This window comes from Lagenorhynchus albirostris, chromosome 16 (assembly GCF_949774975.1).
Source record: "Lagenorhynchus albirostris chromosome 16, mLagAlb1.1, whole genome shotgun sequence".
NCBI classification, from domain to species: Eukaryota; Metazoa; Chordata; class Mammalia; order Artiodactyla; family Delphinidae; genus Lagenorhynchus; species Lagenorhynchus albirostris.
The window spans coordinates 45,763,978-45,789,118 of NC_083110.1; the positions used below are offsets into that span (position 1 = coordinate 45,763,978).

The following is a 25,141-nucleotide window of genomic DNA, read 5'->3' on the forward strand; positions in this document are numbered from 1 at the left end:
GCCCCACAGCTAGTGGGTCATGGAGCCAAGTAGTTCAGGTCCAGAACCTCATAGACTTCAATATTAAATCAGAACCCCAGATTCAAATTATAATCATATCCTTTGACGATCAGGCATTGGTGAGTCTGAATGGCAAAATAATAACAAACCAAAAAAATAACCCTTTATATTTGTCCAGCACTTTATAAGTTTTCACAGTGCTTATCTGGAGCAAGTCGCTGAAGCAAGAGCACGGTGTTGAAATTCACACAAAAAAGGGACTTCCCTGGTGGTCCAGGGGATAAGACTGCGTCCGCACTCCCAATGCAGGGGGCCTGGGTTCAATCCCCGGTCAGGGAACTAGACCTCACATGCATGCCACAACTAAGAGTTCACATACTGCAACTAAAGATCCCATGTGCCACAACTAAGCCCCGGCACAGCCAAATAAATAAATATTTTTAAAAAAATTCATACAAAAGAGACGTCCATTTTTATCCTCTGACCAGTCCACTACTATTACTTGTCAATAAGTATCTTCCTTATTGAGAAATGATTTTGAAAATAGTTGAGGAACTCAAACTAAAGATTCTATTGTTTTCTTCTCTCCCTCCTACAATCCACATGGGATTTGCAGGAAAATGGACAAAGAAAATATGGTGGTCCCCCGCCTGGTTGGGATGCTGCACCCCCAGAAAGGGGCTGTGAAATTTTTATTGGAAAACTTCCCCGAGACCTTTTTGAAGATGAACTTATACCATTATGTGAAAAAGTGAGTCTAAAGATGTTGTTTTTTAATCTTTCAAGGAAAAAATACTACTCTCTTCACCTTGCTTTCACTCTCATTCTTCTTGGTCAGTGATGGTTTCTTTTCCAATTACCATTCCTCAATCATGGACAAAGTTAAAACCTTCCCAGCTGTTAGTGATTGGACCCTAATTATTACTGCCTTGACTCAGCTGTCCTGTTACTGACAGCTGAAACTACCATTGCTGATGACTTTTTAATCTATATTTCAATCCCCCATCTCCACTAGCATAGCCATCTTACTGCAAACTCAACAGGTCTATCAATCTAGAATAACACAACAACCTGTCTAAAAGAAGATATTGCTTCAACTTTGAAATGTTAATATGGTTTTATAAAGTGTAAGATTTTCACATTAAAAAATATGTATGTCATGGCTCAGCCGTGTCCCCATACATATTGATCCAGAATAAAATTTCCTTCCACAAATTTGAATGCAATCAACAAGATTGATAACATGGTTTTTCAAAGTCACTATATAATTAAGGAATAAATGTCCTCAGTTTGAACTCCAAATGATGTTTTGCTACTAAACCCAAAGTTAAAACAAAAATACAAAATTAACATTTTCGATAATTTACCACGTGGTGTTTAAAATTCCTAGAAAATTTAATGAGAGTTTAGCTATTTCTTTTCCTAAATCAGCTGTGTGTGTGTGTGTGTGTGTGTGTGTGTGTGTGTGTGTGTGTGTGTGTGTAGTTCAGCTGTTTCAGAACTACTCTTAATTTTATACAAACAACGTCACTTGGGACGTGCATAAATTACAAGGACTTAATCCTATAAGACTCTTATATACTGAACATGAAAATGAGCACCAAGAAACACTTGAAATGCAGAGATGAAACATGCTTGAACTCTTTCCTAATGAGCCCAGAAAAAAATAGGTGTCCATCACTGAGTACCGTGGGGTGGCGTGGGGCTGACCTGTGGGTCAGACACCACTGACGTAATAGAAGTAGCTTAATGATGCCTCTTCTCCCCACGCATGTCCCTCAAGTCTGTGTGGGCCACCCGTCTTACAGCAGCCAGCAATAATGAATTGCTGTGTCTGGATTATAGAGAACAGTTGCGGTAGCAGGAGGGAATAGTATATAAGCAAAGCAGAGGAGTTACAGTGAGAGGGATAGAGTGAGTACACTGCTACCATGGAGGTGCTGGCCCTGGATCAGTTGTGTTAAGACTAGCATTTACCTTCAGCCTACAGATGGAGAAAACAGGGCTCCCAGGACCATCCTCTGAAACACACCTTCTATGTTCACCTTTATATCATGGTAGGTGGAAAAGATACCTAAGAAGTCAGTTTCACAAGGCTCCAAATGAGTGTTCTTGGTTTTCGTTTTAAACATCACTGGTGAGTATGACCAAGTAAAGATAAAAACTATGGAGGCCTCAGAGGCCAATGTAAAGGGCAAGGACAAATCTATGAAGAAATTGTACTTCTGATGACAAATGTGTTTTCTGGTCCCTAAGATATCGTATAAATCCGCAGATAATTGTGTGATGAAAGGTCACTTGCTCTGCCAAAAATATACATTCTGGCAACTCCAGCTGAAATGCCACTTGTACATGTTTTCTTTATTTATCCTGACTTTGCCCATGAGTCAGATAACAGATCTCAACCCAGCATGAAAACATGCAAACTATTACACATGGGATGCAAATGCCAAACACGGCAGAGACTTCAGAAAATGTTGTGTATGCACGTGTGTGTGTTTTCATTTGGAAGTACAAATGTATAAATATGAATTCTCTCTTATTACTTGTAGATTGGTAAAATTTATGAGATGAGAATGATGATGGATTTTAATGGCAACAATAGAGGATATGCATTTGTAACATTCTCAAATAAACAAGAAGCCAAGAATGCAATCAAACAACTTAATAATTATGAAATTAGGTAAGACCCATCTTTCCTAGATTAAAAGCGAATCAGACAATGTACCTTTATCTGTTCTTCCATCAAGTTTATCTAATATAGTATATGCAAAATATAGCCAAAATCAGAAATAAAAGGTTAGTTCTTTTTCTTGGAAATCAATTTAATGAAATGTTTATTTAACCATCACTATGCAAGGTGCCAGACTAAGTTCTGTGAAATGTTCAAAGAAGCAAAATTCATTGATTTATCCATTTCAAAAATATGTGCTGGACACTGTTGAAAATAGTAGAAGTATCAAGGTACACTTTCCTACTCTCATAGTGAGCAATCGGATGTATAAGATTATTTAAAAGAGTTTGAAAAAATAAAAACCAGGAAATGGGGTAAAGTTGTATGAGGAGGTTGCTACTCTAACTTGATGTATTTAAGAAAATACTCTTCCGGAAAGTAAAATTTGATCTGAGACTTGAATGAAAAGAATCTGCCATGACGGTCAGACCTGGAGGAAAATCCTTTCAGAGAAAGAACGAACAGCAAGTGCAAAGGTCTCAAAATGAGAATAAGCATGATGTGTTAAAGGCACAGAAAGAAAGCCAGCCTTCGGAACAGAGTAAAGAGAGGAGGGTTGAAGGCAATACAGTTGGGGAGTCTTATATTTCATCATTAAGAATTCGGATTTTATTCTAAAAAAAAGGGGAAATTACAGGAGGTTTTAATCAGATTCATGCTTTTTTACAACATTCCATTCCTCTGACTACTAAGTGAAGAATGGACTGTAGCAGGGTAAGGACTGAAAGAGGGAAGGCAGTTCAAAGGCCGCTGCTGTGTCTAGAACTAGATGGGAGACGGTGGTGCTTGCATAAGGGGTTAGTGGTAAAGGTGGTAAGAAGTCAGATGTGTGATATATTTTGGAGGTTGAATAGACAAGACTGGCTAAATATTGGATTTAGAGTGTGAGTGGATTTATAATTTAGAGAGGAAAATTAGGATTTTGGTCCAAGTATGTGTGGATGTGATAGTGTCATAGATGGAAAAGGCTGGGAGAATAACAGGAAAACATGAAGAGCTCTGTTTGGGACAATTTACATTTGAGATGCACATTAGACGTCCCAGGGGAGTTGCTGAGGAGGTGATTGTATGATACTGGAGTCAGGAGAATGGTCACGATTGGAACGTAAATTTGGGGGTCAGCCAAATATAGGCAATATTTGAAACCATGGGATTAGCACAGGGTTCCAGGACATAACTGACCCTATACAATCAATAACTGGTTTTTATAAATTGACAATACATGAAATTATCTACGTTCTAAAATCTAAACCAGAGGGAACTGCCATAAATCCTTTCTTAAGGAAGCCCAGGGCCACATGGAAGAAAGATTAGTGTGTTAGATGAAAAAGCAATAGCTTGGGGTCAGATGGGCCTCAGCTGAGTGTCAAAAAGTGACTTGACCTTTCTGAGCCTCAATTTCCTCATCTATAAAGTGGGAATAATAATACTTATTTCATAGGTTTATTATGGGGATGTTATCAAGATTTCAATATGTTTAGCTTAGTGTTTGGAACATAGTAATACGTCAATAAGTGATAGAACTCTTACATATTAGCACATTCATTAATTCTGAGATGCAGTCTTTCACCTATATTTTCTTCCTGGAATAGAGATGCACTTTAAAACTGAGGGAATCTTAAATTAAGTGAATACAGAGAGAGTAGATTTCCTGTCGTTAGTTTTCTCTCACTTCCTATAGGTTCAAAATAAGTCCTGCATTATCCTTGTAATTCTGTAGTCAGTCAACTACTGGGTCATTTTTCTTAAGCCCCTTAGCCATGAAAAGATTGATTGGACTTGGCAACTACTAGTAGCCTAGACATTCAGTACCAGGATTGGATTCTGGAACAGATTCTTGGAAAAAACATAAAGGAGGCTCCCCTTCCACACATGCCACCATGGATCCAAAAGAGCTCTGATATATGGAAAATTTTTTGGTATGAGAATCAGGAGACCAGAGGTCTAGCCCAGGTTCCTTTGGACAAATCCTTTGACCTCTTTCAGCATCCGTTTCATATTATCACCTGATCACACAGAGTTATTCCGAGCATCCATCGTATGAAATAATATATACTGTTATTTTAGAAAGCGCTATAAAAAGCTATATTAAGATATATTAGTGATGTTTTCAGGAATTAGAAGATTCTCCATTCCTTGGTCTTTCATAGAAACGAAACATCTTAATAGCAAAGGTTATTCTCAAAATAGCTTTTAAGTTGAGGTGGATGTAGAATTGTTTCTGTAGGGAATCAACAAAGTTCGCTGAATCTACTTAATACATTGTTACACACTGGAGCCTGTCAAGACTTTCTGAAAATAGATGGGGTATGAACAATGAACACAAGCCATTAAAAAGTAACAGTATCCTCTGTGAATTTCAATGTCTTCATCTATAAAATAGAGACAAAAATATACCTACCTCATGGAGGGGATTAGGAAAAATAGATAATGCAGGTAAAGCTCAGTGCCGGACACATATGAGATGCTCTATAAATGTTTGCTGATGGTTATGATGATGGCAGGAGGGTGCAGAAAAGGAAGAGGAAAAATATGACAAAGCATTTGGAAAGAGAAAGTTGGTGGCCAAAATTCCAGTTAAAGTTCAGGTTGGATGCCAGAAGCAAGGTGAAGGCACAGAGTGACTTTGGATTTTAATAAGTAGGATAAATGGAATGTGAAATAGCAGAATAGACACCCCAGGGCCAACCTCACCTACTTCCACTCTGCCTTGGATGTTGTCAGAGAGAGAACCTTTCTTGTAGAGAAGAGGTTTGTCTGTTACCTCTTCTTGTTACAAACCTTTGGTTTGTTTTTAGCCACTGTCTCTGAGGGGATAGATAAGGTTCTTAGCCGGAAAAGACCCACAGGTGTCATATCCTCCTCGTCATCAAATATCCACTGAGCATCGTCTAAATGCCTGGCTTCTGGCGGCATTAAAGTCATGCCCTCAGCTTTTGAGAGAGAGTTTTTCGTCTCCAAGCAATTCTGGGATTCGCTGACAAATCACATAGATTTAAAAACAGGATATGGAGGCTCCAGGCTCCCCCTACTGGTAACTGACCGGCCCCTGAATGATCAAAAATATAAACTTCTAAATAAATAGTATCTTGGAACAAAAGGTTTAAGTTAAAAAAGAAAAAAAAAACCCTGAAAGATCACTTTATCGACCCTTCCCTCCCCCCAGAAAAAACACATTGTTAGGACAATGTTCAACAAACGGAGATGGACCTGTTACATGTCTGATATGCGGTCCTTAGTTCTTCAACAAAGCACAGAAGACAACTGGGACAGGGTGCAACCTGGGTGAGAACACCTGCCACACAGCTGAGAGCCACTAGTTCCGAGAAATCAGAGCAATCTCCCACTCACCTGGCTGAGCACTTTTTATTCAGGAGGAATGAGTGGTTTCCGTTAAGCAAACTTTACCCATTTTTAATAACTGAGTTATTACAAAAGTCACATGGCCTAAAACACAACACACAAAAACAGCCAAAAAACAGTAATAAAAGTTCAAACCGTTCCTTCATTACCCTATTGCCTAAAGAGGATCACCATGTTGAATTTTTATAGTCTTTCTAGATTTTCTACAGTTTTAATCAAAATGGCTTTCTCATATACTCATTTTACATTTTTTTTAAACCCAGCAGCGTAGTGTGAACTGGTATTTTCAACCATCAAATACTCTCCTACGTTACTATGTTTATTCTCCTACGTTACTATGTTTATTGATCACAGAGCATCCTATGTTATGAACGCTCATCTTTTATATACCAGTGCATCCCAGCCAGGAGCAATATTGTCCCCCTAAGGGACATAGAGAAAGATGAAGAGGCATTCTTGGATGACCTAACAGGTGGCACTTGGCATTTAGTGGTCAAGAACCAGGGATGACAAACATACCACGGTATACAATGAGGAAATGTCCAGCCCCAGAGTCAGTCACCTCAGCTGAGATACATTAAACCAGTCCTGCACAGTGGACTATTTTGCTCATTTCCAATTTGGGAGCTATTGTAAATAGTAGCAGCGAATAACCTTACACAAAGATGCTGATGCTCATCTTTATTTCTAAGGACACTCTCCTAGAGGGGCATTATTTGGCCAAAGGTTACGCACACCTAAGACTTTTGATACATTTTCCCACATGTCCCCCAGAAAAGCTGAACCAACCTACACCTTGCCAACGAAGGTATCCACCAACTGGCTGATAAGCAACACTGCACGGTGGAAGAAACAGGGATTAAACTGAATCCAGAGGCCAATTTTAACTCTCAAAATCCACAAAATCTTAAGCAAGTCACTTAATATCTTGGAGTCTCAAGCTCTTCAACTGTAAAATGGAAACAATACCTATTCTGCCCATCTCACGGGCTCCTTGTGTCGGCCAAATAATATGTGAAACTCTGTTCTGTATAAGGGACTATGTTTAATAATGATCATGTCAGAATAGCTTCTCTATTTGGTTGGAAAAAAAGGGAGCACCAGGGGTTGCAACCTCAGACACCTCCAGGGCAGGATACAAGAGTACATTGAGCCAGGTGTAAAGACCTCAGGATTGACGATGTATTAGGGAGTGTCGAGGATTCACAATAACTAGTGAATCTACATATACTCTAAAGACAGCAGACGCAACTCAGTTTCAACTATCTTTTTCCTTTAAACATGCAGAACCAAGGTTGACAGAACTTCCAGTGTCTCAAAAGCAGCTACCACTTTCCAAAACCAGCTTAAACACTAAGACGACCAAACGTCCCATATCCACAGGCCGTATCAGGTCCCGGCCTGATATTTTCAATTTCAATATATATTTTCATTTTCCGTCTTAAACCTTAATCAAGCAAGGACTCGCCCCAATCAAAACCCCTGCTGTTTTCGCAGAAATGGGCGTCTGTTAGGGGTTTGTGCCAGCGTGGACAACTGCCGATTATTTGTTGGGGGGATCCCAAAAACCAGAACGAGAGAAGAGATCTCATCAGAGATGAAAAAGGTCACCGAAGGAGTTGTGGATGTCATTGTCTACCCAAGTGCTGCCGATAAAACCAAAAACCGGGGCTTTGCTTTCGTGGAGTATGAGAATCATCGGGCAGCTGCCATGGCCCGGAGGAAGCTTCTGCCAGGTTAGGACCCCTCCTCAAAGAGGAGACTTCTCCACTCCCGTCCTGCCTGCCTCAGGCTGCTGTGCTCCTTAGCAAAGGAAACAGAAGCCTGTTGTTCGGGTTTGTTTTTGCTCTTTATCTCTGGTTATGTTACATTTTTTAAACTCTCGGTCTTTCTTATTTATCTCACAGTTGATTCAGTTCCCTGAAGTTTTCACAGATTGGGTTCTGAAAACTATTCACTTCGTGCATTAAATCCAATGTATATTGCACAGGAGAAATCCAGAACTTGAAGTTATAGCAACCCTATACTGAATCTTTAAACTGAAGAATCTCCTTAAAAGTAAATTTATCAGTCAACAGTTATCTTTGTATATAGTTTTTGTTATCAGGCTTATTAGAAATAGGGTATATGTTATCCATTATAATGTAGAAATAATAAATATGCAAGTGATACATTATCCCAATGACAATTAAAATGACGTGTTTTTTTTTTTTTTTTTTTGCGGTACGCGGGCCTCTCACTGCTGTGGCCTCTCCCGTTGCGGAGCACAGGCTCCTGACGCGCAGGCTCCGGACGCGCAGGCTCAGCAGCCATGGCCCACGAGCCCAGCCGCTCCGCGGCACGTGGGATCCTCCCGGACCGGGGCAGGAACCCGTGTCCCCTGCATCGGCAGGCAGACTCCCAACCACTGCGCCACTAGGGAAGCCCAAAATGACGTACTTTTATTATAACTTCCTAGTGTCTAATAATTTGTCTAATTTTAGGTAATAGAAATAATCGCTTTCCATAGAAAGACACCTTAGTTAGATGCTACAACCACGAGGTAGGTCCTATTTGGTCAACAGCCATAAATTCCTGGGTTTAGAAGACTCCACCAAGACACTGCCCCACTAAGATCAACTTAGGAAAAATTATTGAAAGTCCTGTGCTTGTTATAAAATATTTCCCAAACTTACACAAAGGTATTAAAATGAATATTAAAATGATAAGTATGTCAAGAACGGCATATTGAACACACTGGAATCAAGGATTCTCTTAAGCACTGTGGAAGTCACCAGAATCTAAAGCAAAGCAAAACAGCAACAAAAACACCTACATTTATTTTTATTTTTTAAAATAAAACCAATAGGAGTAGCCCTCCAGAAATTTTCAAAATTGAAAGATGGCTTCTGAGCTTGGGGAATATGTTTTAATAATATTTTCATGAAGGCAGCTTAAAGTGAAAAAATACGAGATATCCCCCAAAATGGCTGAATCTATTGAGAGGTGGACATTTTTTAGATTCAATATAATATTATTAATATATTTTATACATGTGTAATAGTATTGCTATAAAACATAGGAAAGAGAAATTTTGCAAAGACTAGGGAAGATGAAATCAATACTTAAAATTTTGACAGTAAAAATGTTTTGATCTGAGGTGGATATTTTTAATGGGGAAGCTTCCATTCACTACTTCTTCACTACCCAAGCGGTCAAGTCGCCTGACTCACAGGTGCATAGAATCACTAGAACTCCCCACGCTGCTTACCTAGCCTCTCAGTGACCTGAACTTAATATTTTGCTGTCCTCTTCAACATCAACAATTCTGCCTTCGAAAAGTGCCTCCTATCCATCTTGTTCTCAGGTCATCACTGTAGGCTAAACACATATATTCCCAACCTTGGATTATTTTTTTTCAAGGTCTCCTAAGTATTCTCCCAGCTCTGCTTTCTCTTTGATGCCCCTAGCCCCCCACCTCCCCCACCTACTCCATCCTAAACATTACCACCAGAGTAGTGTTCCTAAAATAACATATCATCCTTTCCACAAGTTCTTCCAAATAGTAGAAATTCAGTCTCTCCTTGTTAAGAGGCTGAACGATGTCACTCACTCATTAGTTCAAAAATATTCACCAACTTGCTGCTGCATATGAGATAAAGCATAAACCTCTGAGCTCGTCATTCAAGGCCTTTCACTCGGGGCCCCAGTTCTTTTCAAACAATTTGGACCTTCTTTTTCACGATAAACACCCTCCTTTCTATCAGGACAAACTCAGTGGCCTAGACAACACCATGCTCGTTTTTTGTATCCTTTATTTCGAAGGCTGTATCCCCTCCTAAAATGACCTGCCCCTCCCCGTCTCTACTGACTCACGGCATTCAAAGCCCCAGCTTAGCCACCACTTCACTGAGAAACCAGCTTCCACTATTCCACCCCACATTAATCATTTTCCTCCTTCATTACCTGTAAAAACAAATACGTACAATCATTTGGGGGATGGGGGAGGATGGCAGTGAAAGAGGGTCCAAAATGGGAGAGAGAGTTTTCAGCAGCCGGACAATCAGTGTTCCTAGGGAATTAAAACTTCCTGTCAGCTTCCCTTCTTCAAAGAAAACAGCACACTGACCCACAGAAAGAGCTTCTCTTTACCTGAGTTGAACTGACTAGGCCGGGCAAGGCTGAGCAGCTAGGCGGCAAGAATTCTCAAGCACCGTGTTATGCTTCCACCCAAGATCCTGAGTTCTCCCTACGGATGCTCTGGCCAGGACGCAGCAATATATAGGCTGCCTCACTCTCCCCAGGCATTTTCTCTTCCTCATCATGATGTGAGGCAGCCCCGCCCACTTTGCTTGTTGCCCTTTAAGTTGGCCTCAGCTGGTTGAGTTTCAGTCCGCTGGAGTTCAGTCAGACTGCCTCATCAGCAGATTAACAAGAGGCGGTGAGTAAGCCAGCCAGAGCAAACTGCTTCCTTTCTACTGAAGCCTGAGAGTAAAATCTATTACCCATTTGGACATCTACCTATGACCTCACCATAGATTAAGCAACAACACAGGATTTCAGTAATGGGCAATCCTCTGGAGACCCCAGTTTGAATGGACAAGGAGAGCTTTAAGAAACGTGATAAGCAAGGACCACAAGAAGCTTTTCCTTCTTAATTGATCCAGACTTGAAGACAGAGAGAAAATTGTGGTCTAAAGTGGTATATTGCCTCCCACCACCTACCTTCTCCAACAGTGGAAGCTCCCGCTTGACATTGCATCTTTACTGAGGTGTACGTAGAACAAAGTTGATGCATCCAGTTCAGGCATTATCAAAGCATTCTAAGGTACTCTGAAAAAAAGTTGCAACAGTGGTTTGCAATCTTAACCTCCATCAGAATCACCTGGAGGGCTTGTTAAGGCATAGATTGTTGGGGCCCCCAACCCCAGAGCTCCTGATTCAGTAGGTGTGGTATGGGGTCTGATCATTTGCATTTATAACAAGTTCCCAGGATGCAACTGCCCCTGAGACCACAAGTTTGAGATCTGATCATCTAAATCAAGGGTGGCCCATGGTGGGCTACAAATTTGAATCATCTGAAGAGGTTTTTAAACAATACCAGTGCCCAAATCAACCTCTAATCAATTGAATCTGCTTCTCTGGGGGGCGGCGTTGGAGCACTGATATTTTAAGTTTTCCAGATAATTCTGTTGTGTAGCCAAATTTTGTGATCCACTGCTAAATCTATCAGCTAATGACACTAGCCACTCACCTGCATGGGAAGTAAATAGCAACACCTGGGGAACCACTCAGTATGGAAACATTTATTGCGTCTACAATGTAATTTGCTTTCTTCTAAATGACAAAGTTCTAAAAAAAATCATACCTAATTTGAGTGAGTGACACTATTCACATTGGACACAAAGAACGCATATTCTGAGGAAACTATACTTCCCAAAAAATAGATCAAAAATACTCAAGAGGAATGTACATTATTGAATTATCATCTAAAAGCGATAAATTAAGTCCCTTTTTTTTAAAGTTTTAAATAGGTGGGTTTTTAAAAATTTTTATTGCCGTATAGTTGCTTTACAATGTTGTGTTAGTTTCTGCTGTACAGCAAAGTGAATTAGCTATATGTATACCTATATCCCCTCCTTTTCGGATTTCCTTCCCATTTAAATCACCACAGAGCACAGAGTAGAGTTCCCTGTGCTGTACAGTAGGTTCTCATTAGCTATCTATTTTACACATAGTAGTGTATATATGTCAATCCCAATCTCCCAGTTCATCCCACCCCCCTTTTCCCCGTTTTGTGTCCATACATTTGTGCTCTACGTCTATGTCTCTATTTCTGCTTTGCATATAGGTTCATCTGTAGCATTTTCCTAGATTCCTCATATAGGCGTTAATGCATCACCTTCTTTTGTCTTCACAACAACCCTGAGAAGCAGGTACTTTTATTAGCCCCATTTTACAGATGAGGAAACTGATGCTTAGAAAGATTGTTTCCTAGCCAGGATCATTAATCTGATATTTGAACTTGTCTGACTTCAAAGCTCAAGTTCACAAATCACTTTCCAACACTGACTTTCACAGGGATGTTTATGGAAATCACTGCTCCCTGCACCTCCTCTCACTTCTATCCACTTTAACCTTTTCCACATCTTCAGGCCTGTGAATGACTTACCGTGGTCCCAGTCTGGAAAGGCAAAAGCCAATGGGCTAGAACAGTGTTCTCAATTTTGGCTGAATTAACTGAGGTGCTTTTCAAAATCCTGAGGCCTAGACCACTTAAATCAGAATTGGAAAAGAGGGTCCAGAGATCAGTGATGAGACGATTCCCAGGGGAAAATCAAAAGCACTGATTTGTAATATTTTTGGATTTCTATACTGTTAACGCTCCCACTGTGGTTCATTTCAAGCCACCAAGGTGACATCAATTGACTCACAAAATTCTGAAAATTTAACAGTCTATTCTTGCAGGTAGAAAGGACCTGAGTCCAGCACACACAGTGGAATCCATATTTTTGTAAGCTCTTCTACTGTGGGGCCAAGATTGAGAACCACTGAGCTACGGAAACCAGAGTCACCTGGGAACCTTAGGGTTTTTGGGATAAGACCCTTAGTAAAGTCTATGTAAAGCATAGAAAGGAAGGGAATGGAATAAAAAGGAAAGGAGATGTAGAAGGGGAGTGGAAAGGAGGGGGAAAAGAGTGATGGAGAAAACTATCGGCTGGGCTACAAGGCAGAACAAGGTAGCCAGCCAACTGGGATAGCAGGAGCCAGCCTCCCGCTAACTCACTGGGATTCGCTAACTCATTAGGATGCATCTATCCTTTGTTTGAGTTTTAGAATGTCAGTGCCACAGATGCTTTCACTGACTGGTTTTTGTTTGTTTGTTTGTTTTTTGCGGTACACGGGCCTCTCACTGTTGTGGCCTCTCCCGTTGCGGAGCACAGGCTCCGGACGCGCAGGCTCAGTGGCCATGGCTCACGGGCCCAGCCGCTCCGCGGCATGTGGGATCTTTCCGGACCGGGGCACGAACCCATGTCCCCTGCATCAGCAGGTGGACTCTCAACCACTGCGCCACCAGGGAAGCCCCAACTGACTGTTTTTTAAGGAATAAAAAGATGCATTTTGATTAAAAATACTTGCCTCTTGTGTAATATTTAAACATTTCCAATCAAATTAAGAAATTGAGTTGACCCTCACCCTCCTCTCATCACTTCAACATGGATCTGTACTGTGTAGGGAGGGGTACAGGGGTTGAGTAACAAAAAACAAAAGGGAGCAGTGGAGAAGTGAAATAGATCTGGGTAAGGTATCCTCTCAAAAGCTCATTTCCTCTTCTGTAAAATTGGTAAAGTCATTCCCCTCCCCACAGAGTTACTATGACTGAGAGAATATGAGAAACACACAGTGGAGTGCAAGACACTCAATAAATTGCAGTTATATAGGAATATAAATATATATGTAGTCATGGATAACAGCTACCCTTTCAAGATGAGTTCAATTTCCCATCATAGACTCTTCATTGCTCTTTGTCTTAATTTGGAAAATAATAATAACTTTTTCTCCAGATTTCTGAGTTGTCTATGTTCTGACAAAGCGAGAATTAGGAGGGAATATATTTGATCAGAGCTCTGACCGAGTGAGTGTAAGCGACCGAAAACAAACTAGGGGTACCTGAGCCCTACCCACCCTTCACATGCACCATTTTTGGACGGCCCAGTGGTGGTACCTAATCACTCAGATTCCAACCGCAGCAGATATACTTCCTAATGACCTTTCTAATGCTTCAGGAAGCTAGACTCTATGTCTGAGCCCTAAATCCATTCTTTTCCTAAACCACGTTCGAGTTCCGTTTATACCCTATCATTATAATAAGCCTCTTGTCATACAGAACTCCCATCTAGCCAGGTCTTATTTGAAATGTCTCTTAAAATCAATAATCACCTCTTTTAATATTAGTCTTCTTGCTCAATCAAGACCTCAAGGTTCAATTTAAAAGTCCATTAGTATGAACTGAGATGATGTCCTAATTTCTATATAATTAATCGTACTTGTCATCTTTCTCAACAGGAAGAATTCAGTTATGGGGACATCCTATTGCAGTAGACTGGGCAGAACCAGAAGTAGAAGTTGATGAAGACACAATGTCTTCCGTGAAAATCCTATATGTAAGAAACCTAATGCTGTCTACCTCTGAAGAGATGATTGAGAAAGAATTCAACAATATTAAACCAGGTAGGACATACCAGACAACATTACTTTTTCAAAACATACTTTAAAAACACTTATGCTTGGGCTTCCCTGGTGGCGCAGTGGTTGGGAGTCCGCCTGCCGATGCAGGGGACACGGGTTCTATCCCTGGTCTGGGAATATCCCATGTGCTGCAGAGCAACTAAACCCATGCGCCACAACTACTGAGCCTGTGTGCCACAACTACTGAGCCCACATGCCATAACTACTGAAGCCCGTGTGCCTAGAGCCCATGCTCCGCAACAAGAAAAGCCACTGCAGTGAGAAGTCCGTGCACCCCAACAAAGAGTAGCCCCTGCTAGCCGCAACTAGAGAAAGCCCGCGCACAGCAACAAAAACCCAACACAGCCAAAAATAAATAAATAAAATAAAGTTAAAGAAAAAAAAAAGATTTCCAAAAGCATGTGTGGCTGGACATTACTGTTCAAAAATGCAAGCTGATTTCAATATCTACAAGCAGAATTTGAGAACATCAAAATCCATTATCATCTGAAGTGCCACCTAACTAATGTGAATGATAGGAGTTGGAGTGTGAATTGACTGATAATATTTGCTCATCCTCTGTGCCCAGGTCCCACTCGGTTTCAGTGCCTGGGGGCCCCAGAGGGCCCTACTCGGTTACAGCCCCTGTGTACAAAACACTAGGTAGGATCTAGGGTAAAGACAATACCAAAATGCCTCTGGGAGCTAACAGTGGAGCCTGGGTGGAGGATGGCACTGGAGGATGAATGGGGCAAACACTGGAAAGGTAAAGGTCCTCATTGGCCCACATTTTACTTAATTTCCAAGATAAGCCATAAGGTTAAGTCACACTAATTACCCCACTTGACACTGAAGGAATAAAGGGACCAGGTTAGAAGTTCGGTTAATCACATGTCTCATGATTCATGGTCTCAAATACCTTTATTTATTTTCAGCTTAGCCAGACCATTTTGCTCTGTACAACCACTATCATAAGAAGTCATGGGTTGAATGCTGAGGGGTGAGAGAAGAGAAGTACTGCAATATTTTTAAATTATCCTTCCATTAGGACCCTACTATTATTGCAAAGGAAGACAGTTTATAGCCATTGAACCACATGATAGAATAGAAACCTAATTGCCTTTGTGACCTTGAACCTAAGAGGATAGATAACTGAACTTTGACAGGGAGAGGGGAAAAGGAGGACTTCTCTCCTCTCTTCTGGTCCTCCCTGGCATGGGGTCCCATCCTAGGATGTCTCGGGAAACTAAAGATAGAAGAAAACCTGTTCTCTCAAGATATACCCAAGACTATAACTAAAAGGTGGTAATTTACATGCTAAACTAACAGGTTAATGTTAAACAAGTTTCCATCTTACCTTCACTCTAGGCAAAAGTTCTATTTTTAAAATTGAGTAAGCAACATTTCATAATAAAATGTAAAATATAAAGGTCAACCATCTCAGTAGAACTTTATTTTTACACATGACCATCAACATATTCAGCAATCCCTCTACATAAAAATAGGATAGTTTGATTTGTTATTTTTTTATTACACGAATAATATAAATAAGCCTTGTTAATATTTGTAGAATACTGGAGAATATAAATTAAAATATCAAAGTCCCCTGTCTTCTCCCCAACTCTTCTCCCCATTCCTGAAGTAACCCCTACTAATGGTCTGATATTTGTCCTTCCAGTTCTCTTTCTGTGTGTGTGTGTGTATTCATATTTATGTGCACATGTATGCCAGTTGGGATTTTTAAAAACATAAATGCTATGATATTATACTTATTATTTTGTAAATTTTTAAATTTAACAACAGGCTCTGAATCTTTCCATGTATACATAGGTCTATTTGTTCTCTTTAAAGACTCCTTAGTGCTATTTAATAAGAATAGGGCTTCCCTGGTGGCGCAGTGGTTGAGAGTCCGCCTGCCGATGCAGGGGACATGGGTTCGTGCCCCGGTCTGGAAAGATCCCACATGCCACGGAGCGGCTGGGCCCGTGAGCCATGGCCACTGAGCCTGCGCATCCGGAGTGCGTGCTCCGCAACGAGAGAGGCCACAACAGTGAGAGGCCCGTGTACCGCAAAAAAAAAAAAAAAAAAAGAATATACCAAATTTAATCTCTCTCATGAAATTGGACATTGTTCATTGTTTTATTTTTGCTATTTCAACTGACGTATAATTAATACCTCTATGCATGATCTTTTTGCATATGTGTGAATGCTTCTGTAAAAGAGATACCTCAAGGTAGAATTAGTAGATATCTACATTGTTTCCAACTTTTAGATATTATGAACAGCATCATAAGGAACTATCTTGGTTTTCAGATGTTCTTTCACAAACTATTTTTTGTTTGTTTGTTTTGATCAAGAGAGTTTGAGATAAGCAGATGGGAGATCTGAGTTCTAGTTCCTAGCTATGTGAACTCATAAATCTCGCATACCTTATCAGAACCTTACATTCCAAATCATTAAGTTAAAAATAAATAGATTAAGGTAAAATGAATTAAAAATTAAATTATTACTAAAGTCTCTCCTAACTCTAACACTTTTTATTATATAAATCAAAAGAGACAAGGTATTTTTCTGGGGAAAAAGCCATAAAATTTAAAAGGTAATTACCTAAATATATATTTATAATATGACCAATAATTGAATTCAACTCAATAATATTTTACCATGTATAAGTTACTATCTTTTATATTATATAATATACAAAACAAGATACCGTTCCTACCCTCAAAGATCTTATAATCTAGGAAGTGGAAACACAAATCCACAACTAATTATAATAGGCAGAATATAAGTATTATTTAAAAATTAGAAAAAAATATTCTGTTGAATGTGCAGAATTTTAAACCTGGACACAGGAAATATTTTCAATGACCTCCTTACTTAAATAGAGTCTCCAAAAAAAAAGGATAAAATATTCTTGGAAGCCAAATGCTTAAATATATCATGTTCAATGCTATCTCAGGTTTGCTAATGGGGCTACTTTCAATCTGCTTCCAGGTGCTGTGGAGAGGGTAAAGAAAATCCGAGACTATGCTTTCGTGCACTTCACTAACAGAGAAGATGCGGTGGAGGCTATGAAAGCTTTAAATGGGAAGGTAATGTAGGACAAAGAAAAAATATGTACAGGTTCCATCAAAGTTTGGTGTGGAAGTTTTATTCAAGGGAACAGTCCTGCAAGTCCTTCTTACTCAGCCTTCCTCCATCTCTGACATGGCTGTCTCAATCCATCTAAGATGAACAAAAGAGAAGTGATGGAAAATACAATGGAGATGTGGCTCATATGTCCAATTCTATCTCTAATTTTGGCTGATTTGGGCATGTCATTGGCCCTCAATTTCTTTACAAAGAGAGAGTTGGAGTGGATTATCCCGAGGTGTTTTTCCCAATTCAGTTTTCTCTATTTCAAAGAAACTATCACCTTCGTAGTGCAGGATTTTGGAGGCTGATAATCTAAAAAGATGTCAAGGTTATCATTTTGCCCTCAGAGTTTGATCTTCCAAACTCTGGAAGCCTTGGAATCTCTTCACCTTGCCAAGAGTAAGGTTTGGGGAAAACTCAGATACTATATCCTTACTTCTGATTTGTATATAGAAACCAATATAATATTTACTTATTACTCCAATAAACATTAAAAGGCTTTTGTGGACCACTTATCATGCTAAATAATGTTGGGATACAAAAAGGATCAAACCAAAGATGTTTATCAAAGGGTTAAAAGTCACCTGGAAGATTAAGACAAGTATGCAGAACTTTTGCAAAGTCCAGCCAGATAAAAGTTTTTTTTAGGAAAAAAAAAAAAAAAAAGAAGTGGTGAGAATGTTGAAAGGAAAGAGGAGTGGGTCATAAAGAATCAGAAAATCTTCATGGATATGAGAAGATAATATTTAAGAGAAGCCATGAGAGTTGGGCAGAATTCCAAAAGAAAAAACACGGAAAAGGAGAGGTAGTCTCAGACAGAGGCACAGAATTTGGAAAGAGCAAGATACGATTGGAGACAGTAAAAGTAGATTGCTTTGCTACGAACCTAATGCACATAGGGCTGTTTCACCTGCCGGACCTTGCATCAGTCAGTCCTAACAGGAGACAGTTGGCAAAGGGACTAATTACAAACATGTGAGTGTGGGGTAGGGGAATTAAAAGAGACAGTGCAGGAAACTGGGGCTCACCCACTCCTGAACCCAAGGGGACAAGGGGCTACAGAAGGAACAGGAAATCTAAAGGAGACAGGATTCTAAAGAGCAGGTCTCTGAGAAAAGTAATGAACTTTGGCCAGTGGACACGTCCAGGCCAAGGCGACCTCTCAGAGAGGGAGGCAAGAGAAGAAATAGCTTGAACTCACTGTTTTCTCTCCCTCCAACCTCCTGCCAGGCCTCTCCATTGGCCAAATCCAATCAAAATCCAGAAAGCCCAGGACTCTGAAGAGGATGCCATGCAGAACACCCTCCCGGAGCTGGGAGACTGGAGACCAGTGGGAAGTGGATCTGGAGGGCAAATTATGGTCTCCCAGCACAGGCCCTTCAGACACAGTGGGGCCTGGGCTTATGAGCCTACAGAAGTGTTTGAATCCTGGGGGGGGGTGGGGGAAGTACTGACTCCAAAACACAAAAGGAAAACTGCAGCTCAAAAATTAATGTATATTTAATTGCATATCTATGAAGCAAAACATTATTTCTTCTTCATTGATGATTATATTTATTATCAAAACAATGTTATTACTTTGATAACAGTTTGTAGATTAGTTTCTCAATTTGAAAACATTCTTGAGGGACATATGATGGTTACTGAGAAGGGATCATCATAAATTAAATGCTAAATAATTACATTGGAATAATCACAATGGAAAAGTATTCAAATTGTTTCCAATTTTTGCAGCTAATATATTTAGAGCTAGATATTTTTATAGCAATGTATACATGTATTATGTAGTTAAATACATATTCAGTGTAATTATAAATATATATACTAAATACTATAATAATATTTAACTATAATGTGGTATGGGAAAATCAGAAGTAAGTTTGCCTAGGAACTATGAAGGTTTTTAAGTATACATATGGATATTTATATTTAATTTATTAGACAAGGTGAGGCTTTGAATTTTTTTTGTGCAGTGGAGTAATGATCATGTTAACAATTTAGGGAAATTAACCTCTTAAGAATTGAAGTTTCATAGAGTAGAATGAGAGATGTAATTGGAACTAGTTAAAAAACTATTATAGTCGCTCAAATGGGAAGAAATAAGGGCTTGAATAAGGGTGGGAATGGAATGTAGGAGAGATCTCTATACAAGACTATGCGGGGGTGAATTCAAAGGATCAAGCAACTGATTGTATATAGCAGTGAGAAATAAAGATGAGTCATTATAGGTTTTCAATATACGAGACCAGAAGAAGGCTGATAGGGAAGTCAAGAAGAGAAAACTATTTGGAAAGAAAGGTGATGAATTGAAGTTTGCACATGATTATTCTCTTATTCTGTAAATACTTGTGAATGTCTACGACGTGAGAGAAATTTTGCTGGGCTTGTGGCTATACAGGTTAATAAGATATTGTCCTAGATCTTGAAACGTCTAAACCAAATAAGTGAAATACAGTACTGGGTTTAAAACACGGTTAGAGGGGCAGAGTAATGCAGAACAGACTCTATTACAGTAAGAAATTTGACTTTGCAGTTAAAATATTAAAAACATCTCTTGATATGGAAGTTCCTATAAGCAGAGACCTATCTGGGTATCTTATCTTCCTCAAGACAGGACCGAAGACAAAGAATTACATCCAAGGTCACCCCATTTCTTTAATACTCCAAGTCTGTTTCTTCTAATTACATCAACATCAATATAATAGAGTTGAGTATGAGCTGAATTCTATCTCTCCATGTGGTCCATCTAACGTATTTGATACTGACTCCCGCTACTAAAAAGTAGGCTAGATACATGTAACTAGGAACGGGAGGCGGACCAAAATGACCAGGATGACCATAAAGCACAGATTTTGTCCAGCGGACCTCAGTGATGCAGGAGCCACTGAATCACTCACGAAATCATGAGCTGCCGTGAAAGGGAGTTTTTGCAGGAACGCTTTACATCACTTCTTTTCTTTATAACAAATGACATTCTTATTTGAAAGGAGCCACCAACTGTTTCCTCAAAACACCTTGTCCCTTTGATAGGAAATTCACCCATCTATCAAGTATCTGTTGAGAGCTATCTTCATCTTTTGTGTATGCAAGCAGCACGTAAAAGCAAGTCCCACTTGTAGATGCACACACAGCCATTATCTTCAGTATCTGGATCTGGTTACAAAATGTCAGAAACATGTGTCAGAAAAACAACACTTCAACAATTCTTGAGGACAAGTTTTAAGTAGTGCCTGACTTGAGAAACTTCAGTACTGCCCTGCCATCCCTGTTTGTTAGTTCCCAGCTGTTCAGCAGATCAAAAGGTTGCTTCATAAGGAAGCGCCTACAGGGGACAATGCAGTACCCTCAATGATTCCTCTTTCTTAAGTAGGGCCCCACTTTTAAGCCTCACTTCTCTTCCAGTAAAAATTCACCTATTGCGTAACTGCACCAAGAAGTAAGACACGTACCTGGCCGGCAGCTGGAAAGGCCTGATATGCTGCCCATGCCAAGGTGTTAACAATTGGTAAGATCTTTTATTGGTTTCCTTTTATCTTCATTACACTGTGCTAGGTACTGGAGATTATATTCCATCCATAATTAACCTAAAATTTCTTAGAATAATTATATAAATAGATAATTAAAAATATATATCACATATAAATATTACATAATTCTCTGTCTCAGTAACTGTATTCACTTAATACATTTGTAACTAATATGTCAATACAGTGGCCAATTTTTCACTGTCACACCTGCTGCTAGATTATGTGCAATTTACCAACAAACCACTCAGGGAAACTCAGCTGGCGCACAGAACAAGAACCTATGAAAAGGTAAGATACATATGTCAATGGAAGAAGTGCACAATCTGAAAGTTGAGAATTACGTCTTATTCTGTGGATATTCTGAGGACTGCGCGCCCAGGAGACAGCCTCTCAGATAGCTCTAAGGGATTGCTCCGAAGAGGGAAGAGAAGAGCCAGGATATGTAGGAGTTTTTGCAACGAAGACCAGGTGGTTGGAACACCAAAAGATTACTGTTAGTTAAAGAAAGCCAGATATCTCAAGTTAAGGAATTTAGCACTTTCTATGTATAGGAAGATGCAAGAGTCTGTGCTCATTGAAATCATTCCTTTGATATGCACCTCAGCGCTCTGGGGCCAGTATCCTGTGTTTTCACATCCTGAGTTTCCTCAGGATCACCGTTGGGGGAGTATGTAATGTGATGGCTCAATGGCTGCAACATCCTTTGTTTACTGATATGAGAGGCAGTATTTTCCATTCACACATATAAGTGAAACAGTCAGTAAACACAGCAGCAAACTAGACTAACACTTAGAAGGAGACGTGTTACTAGGGCTCAGTCACACCTGGCTGTCTTCATATCTTTTCACATTGCTTTTTCCTTGCTGTCTAAAACAGGTGCTGGATGGGTCCCCCATCGAAGTGACCCTAGCCAAACCAGTGGACAAGGATAGTTATGTTAGGTACACCCGAGGAACAGGTGGAAGGGGCACCATGCTTCAGGGAGAGTACACCTACTCCTTGGGCCATGTTTATGATCCCACCACAGCCTACCTTGGAGCTCCTGTCTTCTATGCCCCCCAGGCCTACACAGCAATTCCCAGCCTTCATTTCCCAGCCACCAAAGGACATCTTGGCAACAGGGCCATTATCAGAGCCCCTTCTGTTAGAGGTAACATTAATCAGCTCTTGCCTTAGAAAAAAACTCTGTGATTTCAAATGCTTTGTATTGCAATAGCCTTAGACAAATTGGACGGGTCCACTGGGAGACAAGAACTGGAAAATTGTTTATTGAAAATCAAATATTATATCAATAGTTTTCCTTCCATATGAATCTTTTTTCACATTACAACTGGTTATTGAAAAAACTTGGTCGGAACATAGTATAAATGAGTCTGATGTACACATTTGATCTTTGCATGGGCCCGTAAAATGTGTACAAACCAGAACTCGGGTCTACAATTATTAGTTTCTTCCTTATCACTGTACTACCATATTGGAGTCATATGTGACTCATTACAAAACTTCCAACTGAGAGCAGTATGGTTCAGTGGAAACCAGTTACCTCAAATATCAAGACACATGAGTATTGGATGGTGAGTCAGTGCCATCACATCCATATATAAATCACAATTCATCATAAATATATTTAACAGATATATGAGATGCTCTCATCTGATATCCCCCAAGAAATATGTGCTATGCCTTCTAAAAAGCCACATTACTAAGGAAATCAACTTGTTTCTCCAGGATATCAGGAAACAAATAGTAAAGTCCAAATAGAAAAAAAAACCAAAAAAAACGCGACCTCAATCTTACTGCCAAACAACACGTTTTCCTGCTGAATCCTGTCAGAATTCCTAATGTTCAAGCAGTTTTCTGAGCTCAGTTATTTCAAAAAATGTAAAAGATAAGGAAAGCATGTTTTATTTTCAAGAAACTGTTTTGTCTCTGCCTAATGGGATCCTTCAGAGTGGTTCTGCTAGGAACCAATGCCTACAGAATCTCAGATCTGTCTGCCAAATATGACACCAGTCTGAGCAATTCAACAGCCAACTGTGTACTTAATTCTATTCTTGGGTTTGACTAGAAGCAAAGGGGCATGTCCAGATTACTGTGAAAACAATTATCTTACTGTGTTTTACTATTTTTCAGGAGAACTGAATTGACCATCCTAGGAACTCTAGTCTTCAACAGCCTTAAAATTTCCATACTCATAATACTCCACCCAAAATTGTAATGTAAAAGAAATCTTCAGGATTTCCTTCAAGATGATCTGTCTATAGGTTTGATAATTATGTCATTAAAACACTGTACATTTATAATCTAAAATCACATCATTAAACAATCCCTACATTAAATATAAGTTGTCAACCAGTTGTAATGTAGGAAAAAAACAAACTTCACTCCAAGGGAAAAAATACCTGACTTATAACAAGAAAGGAATCAATGAATGATATTCATGGATGAAGGGTAATCAATTTAATTTTTTATCTCTTTATGCCACCAATAGGAAATCAAAGTAGCAATGTGGCAAAACAAAAAATCAAAAGGAATCTATTAATGAAACTCAATGGAAATTTAAGCCTCACATTGATAGAATATAAGAGAGAAAATGGTGAGTTTTAAAACACATTTTCTAAATGTTGGTTTTCCAGCAGGCCATCACGAATGGAATATTAGGGAAACTAGAATTCATTTCTAATTTACTGATCAAAGACAAAAAGGCAAGACTTATTTTAATTCATGTGGTCATATTATGCTGGGATGTTTTAATAAATACCTTCCCAACATTTATTAGTCTATAGAAAAACGTCAACGAAAGGTTAACTGAAGAGAGAAATTGCAAAATTTCTCTGTACCAAAGCTTTAAAGTTGCACGTGTACTTATCCATAGCTTTGATAGTATTGCTTTCTTCTACAGACAGTTAAAAAAAAAAAAAGGACACCTGTGGTGAATCCTATCTTATGTTGAGTTTCATTACATTAGAATCCTGGAGTTTTCTATCTGTCTTCAGGGAAATAATCAATGTGACTTGGGCTAACTTTTCCATTACAGTAAGATTCAGGGTGATTTTCTGGTGGTTTGATTCGGTTTAATGCCTTCTTACATTCCTAGAAATTTACATGAATGTACCTGTAGGGGCTGCGGGAGTGAGAGGACTGGGCGGCCGTGGCTATTTGGCTTACACAGGCCTGGGTCGAGGATACCAGATCAAAGGAGACAAGAGAGAAGACAAACTCTATGATCTTTTGCCTGGGATGGAGCTCACCCCAATGAATCCTGTCACTTTAAAACCCCAAGGAATTAAACTTGCTCCACAGGTAGGTAACGTTATTCCAGAGATAGCTTGGATAGTTTGTATAAGTTGGGCCAAAGACCATCATTCACCATTTGTCAAAGGATTTGACTTGATCCCTACTTCAGCTGCTGTTTTGTTTTGTTTTATTAAATAGATATAGCGACCAATCAACATAATGTACTGTGAGAGAAAAGTGGGTGTTGAGTACAATTGTTTCATTTTAGACTCTTTTTTTTTAAATTATGAAATTTGACATCTTAAGTAATCTTCCACTGAAATGCAAGGATTCTGAGCACTACCAAGAATTATCAACCAATACCTTAAATGAGAATAAAATGAAGCAAGGCTTGTTGGCAAATGATGAGCACTCATGACAGGGAATGAACAGATCATTTAGAACATCTTTCCTTGGAAGCCCTGTGTCCAAGAGAAAACACTGTGCTATCTCTGGTGTATCATTACTCATATTAACTATAAGATGCCATCAGCCATCTACAATGACTGTATCTGGGCAGTAACATTAAGGTAAATTTTTTGCTTTCACTTCACAATTCTAAGTTTCCATGTTTCTGCATGAGGCTATGATTTTATTATCGGAAAGTTAAAAGTTATAAAAGTTGTTCCAGTACGGAAACTGAACAACAGGGTTAAAAATAAAACAAAACAGGATCTGTGTTAACCCTTACACTGTCCCCTCTGGACATGCAGTACATGCTGGACTCTCTGCAGAGACACTTTGGCTGAATAATCAATATCCAGTTGTTCAGAGTGACAGTTTGCATATCCTAAAGGAAAATTCCCAACTCCCACCCCAAAGGTATAAGCCCCAAATTTGTGGGAGTAGCCTTATGATTGCAATCAAGTAGAAAACTTGATTTTCTAAAATCTCA

At 39.4% G+C, this 25,141-nt stretch overlaps 1 protein-coding gene across 3 annotated transcripts in view; it reads left to right on the forward strand.

Annotated features, from left to right (window-relative positions):
* A1CF (APOBEC1 complementation factor) overlaps nt 1–25,141 on the forward strand; it is a 48,432-nt gene that overhangs the window by 16,518 nt on the left and 6,773 nt on the right. For 2 of the 3 annotated variants that reach the window (XM_060125899.1, XM_060125901.1), the window contains 7 exons: nt 617–751; nt 2,553–2,683; nt 7,595–7,833; nt 14,144–14,308; nt 17,303–17,400; nt 21,847–22,120; nt 24,068–24,273. In XM_060125899.1, coding sequence (XP_059981882.1) covers nt 617–751; nt 2,553–2,683; nt 7,595–7,833; nt 14,144–14,308; nt 17,303–17,400; nt 21,847–22,120; nt 24,068–24,273 — 1,248 coding nt within the window. The remainder of the gene's footprint in view (nt 1–616; nt 752–2,552; nt 2,684–7,594; nt 7,834–14,143; nt 14,309–17,302; nt 17,401–21,846; nt 22,121–24,067; nt 24,274–25,141) is intronic. The other variant, XM_060125900.1, reaches the window with a different exon arrangement.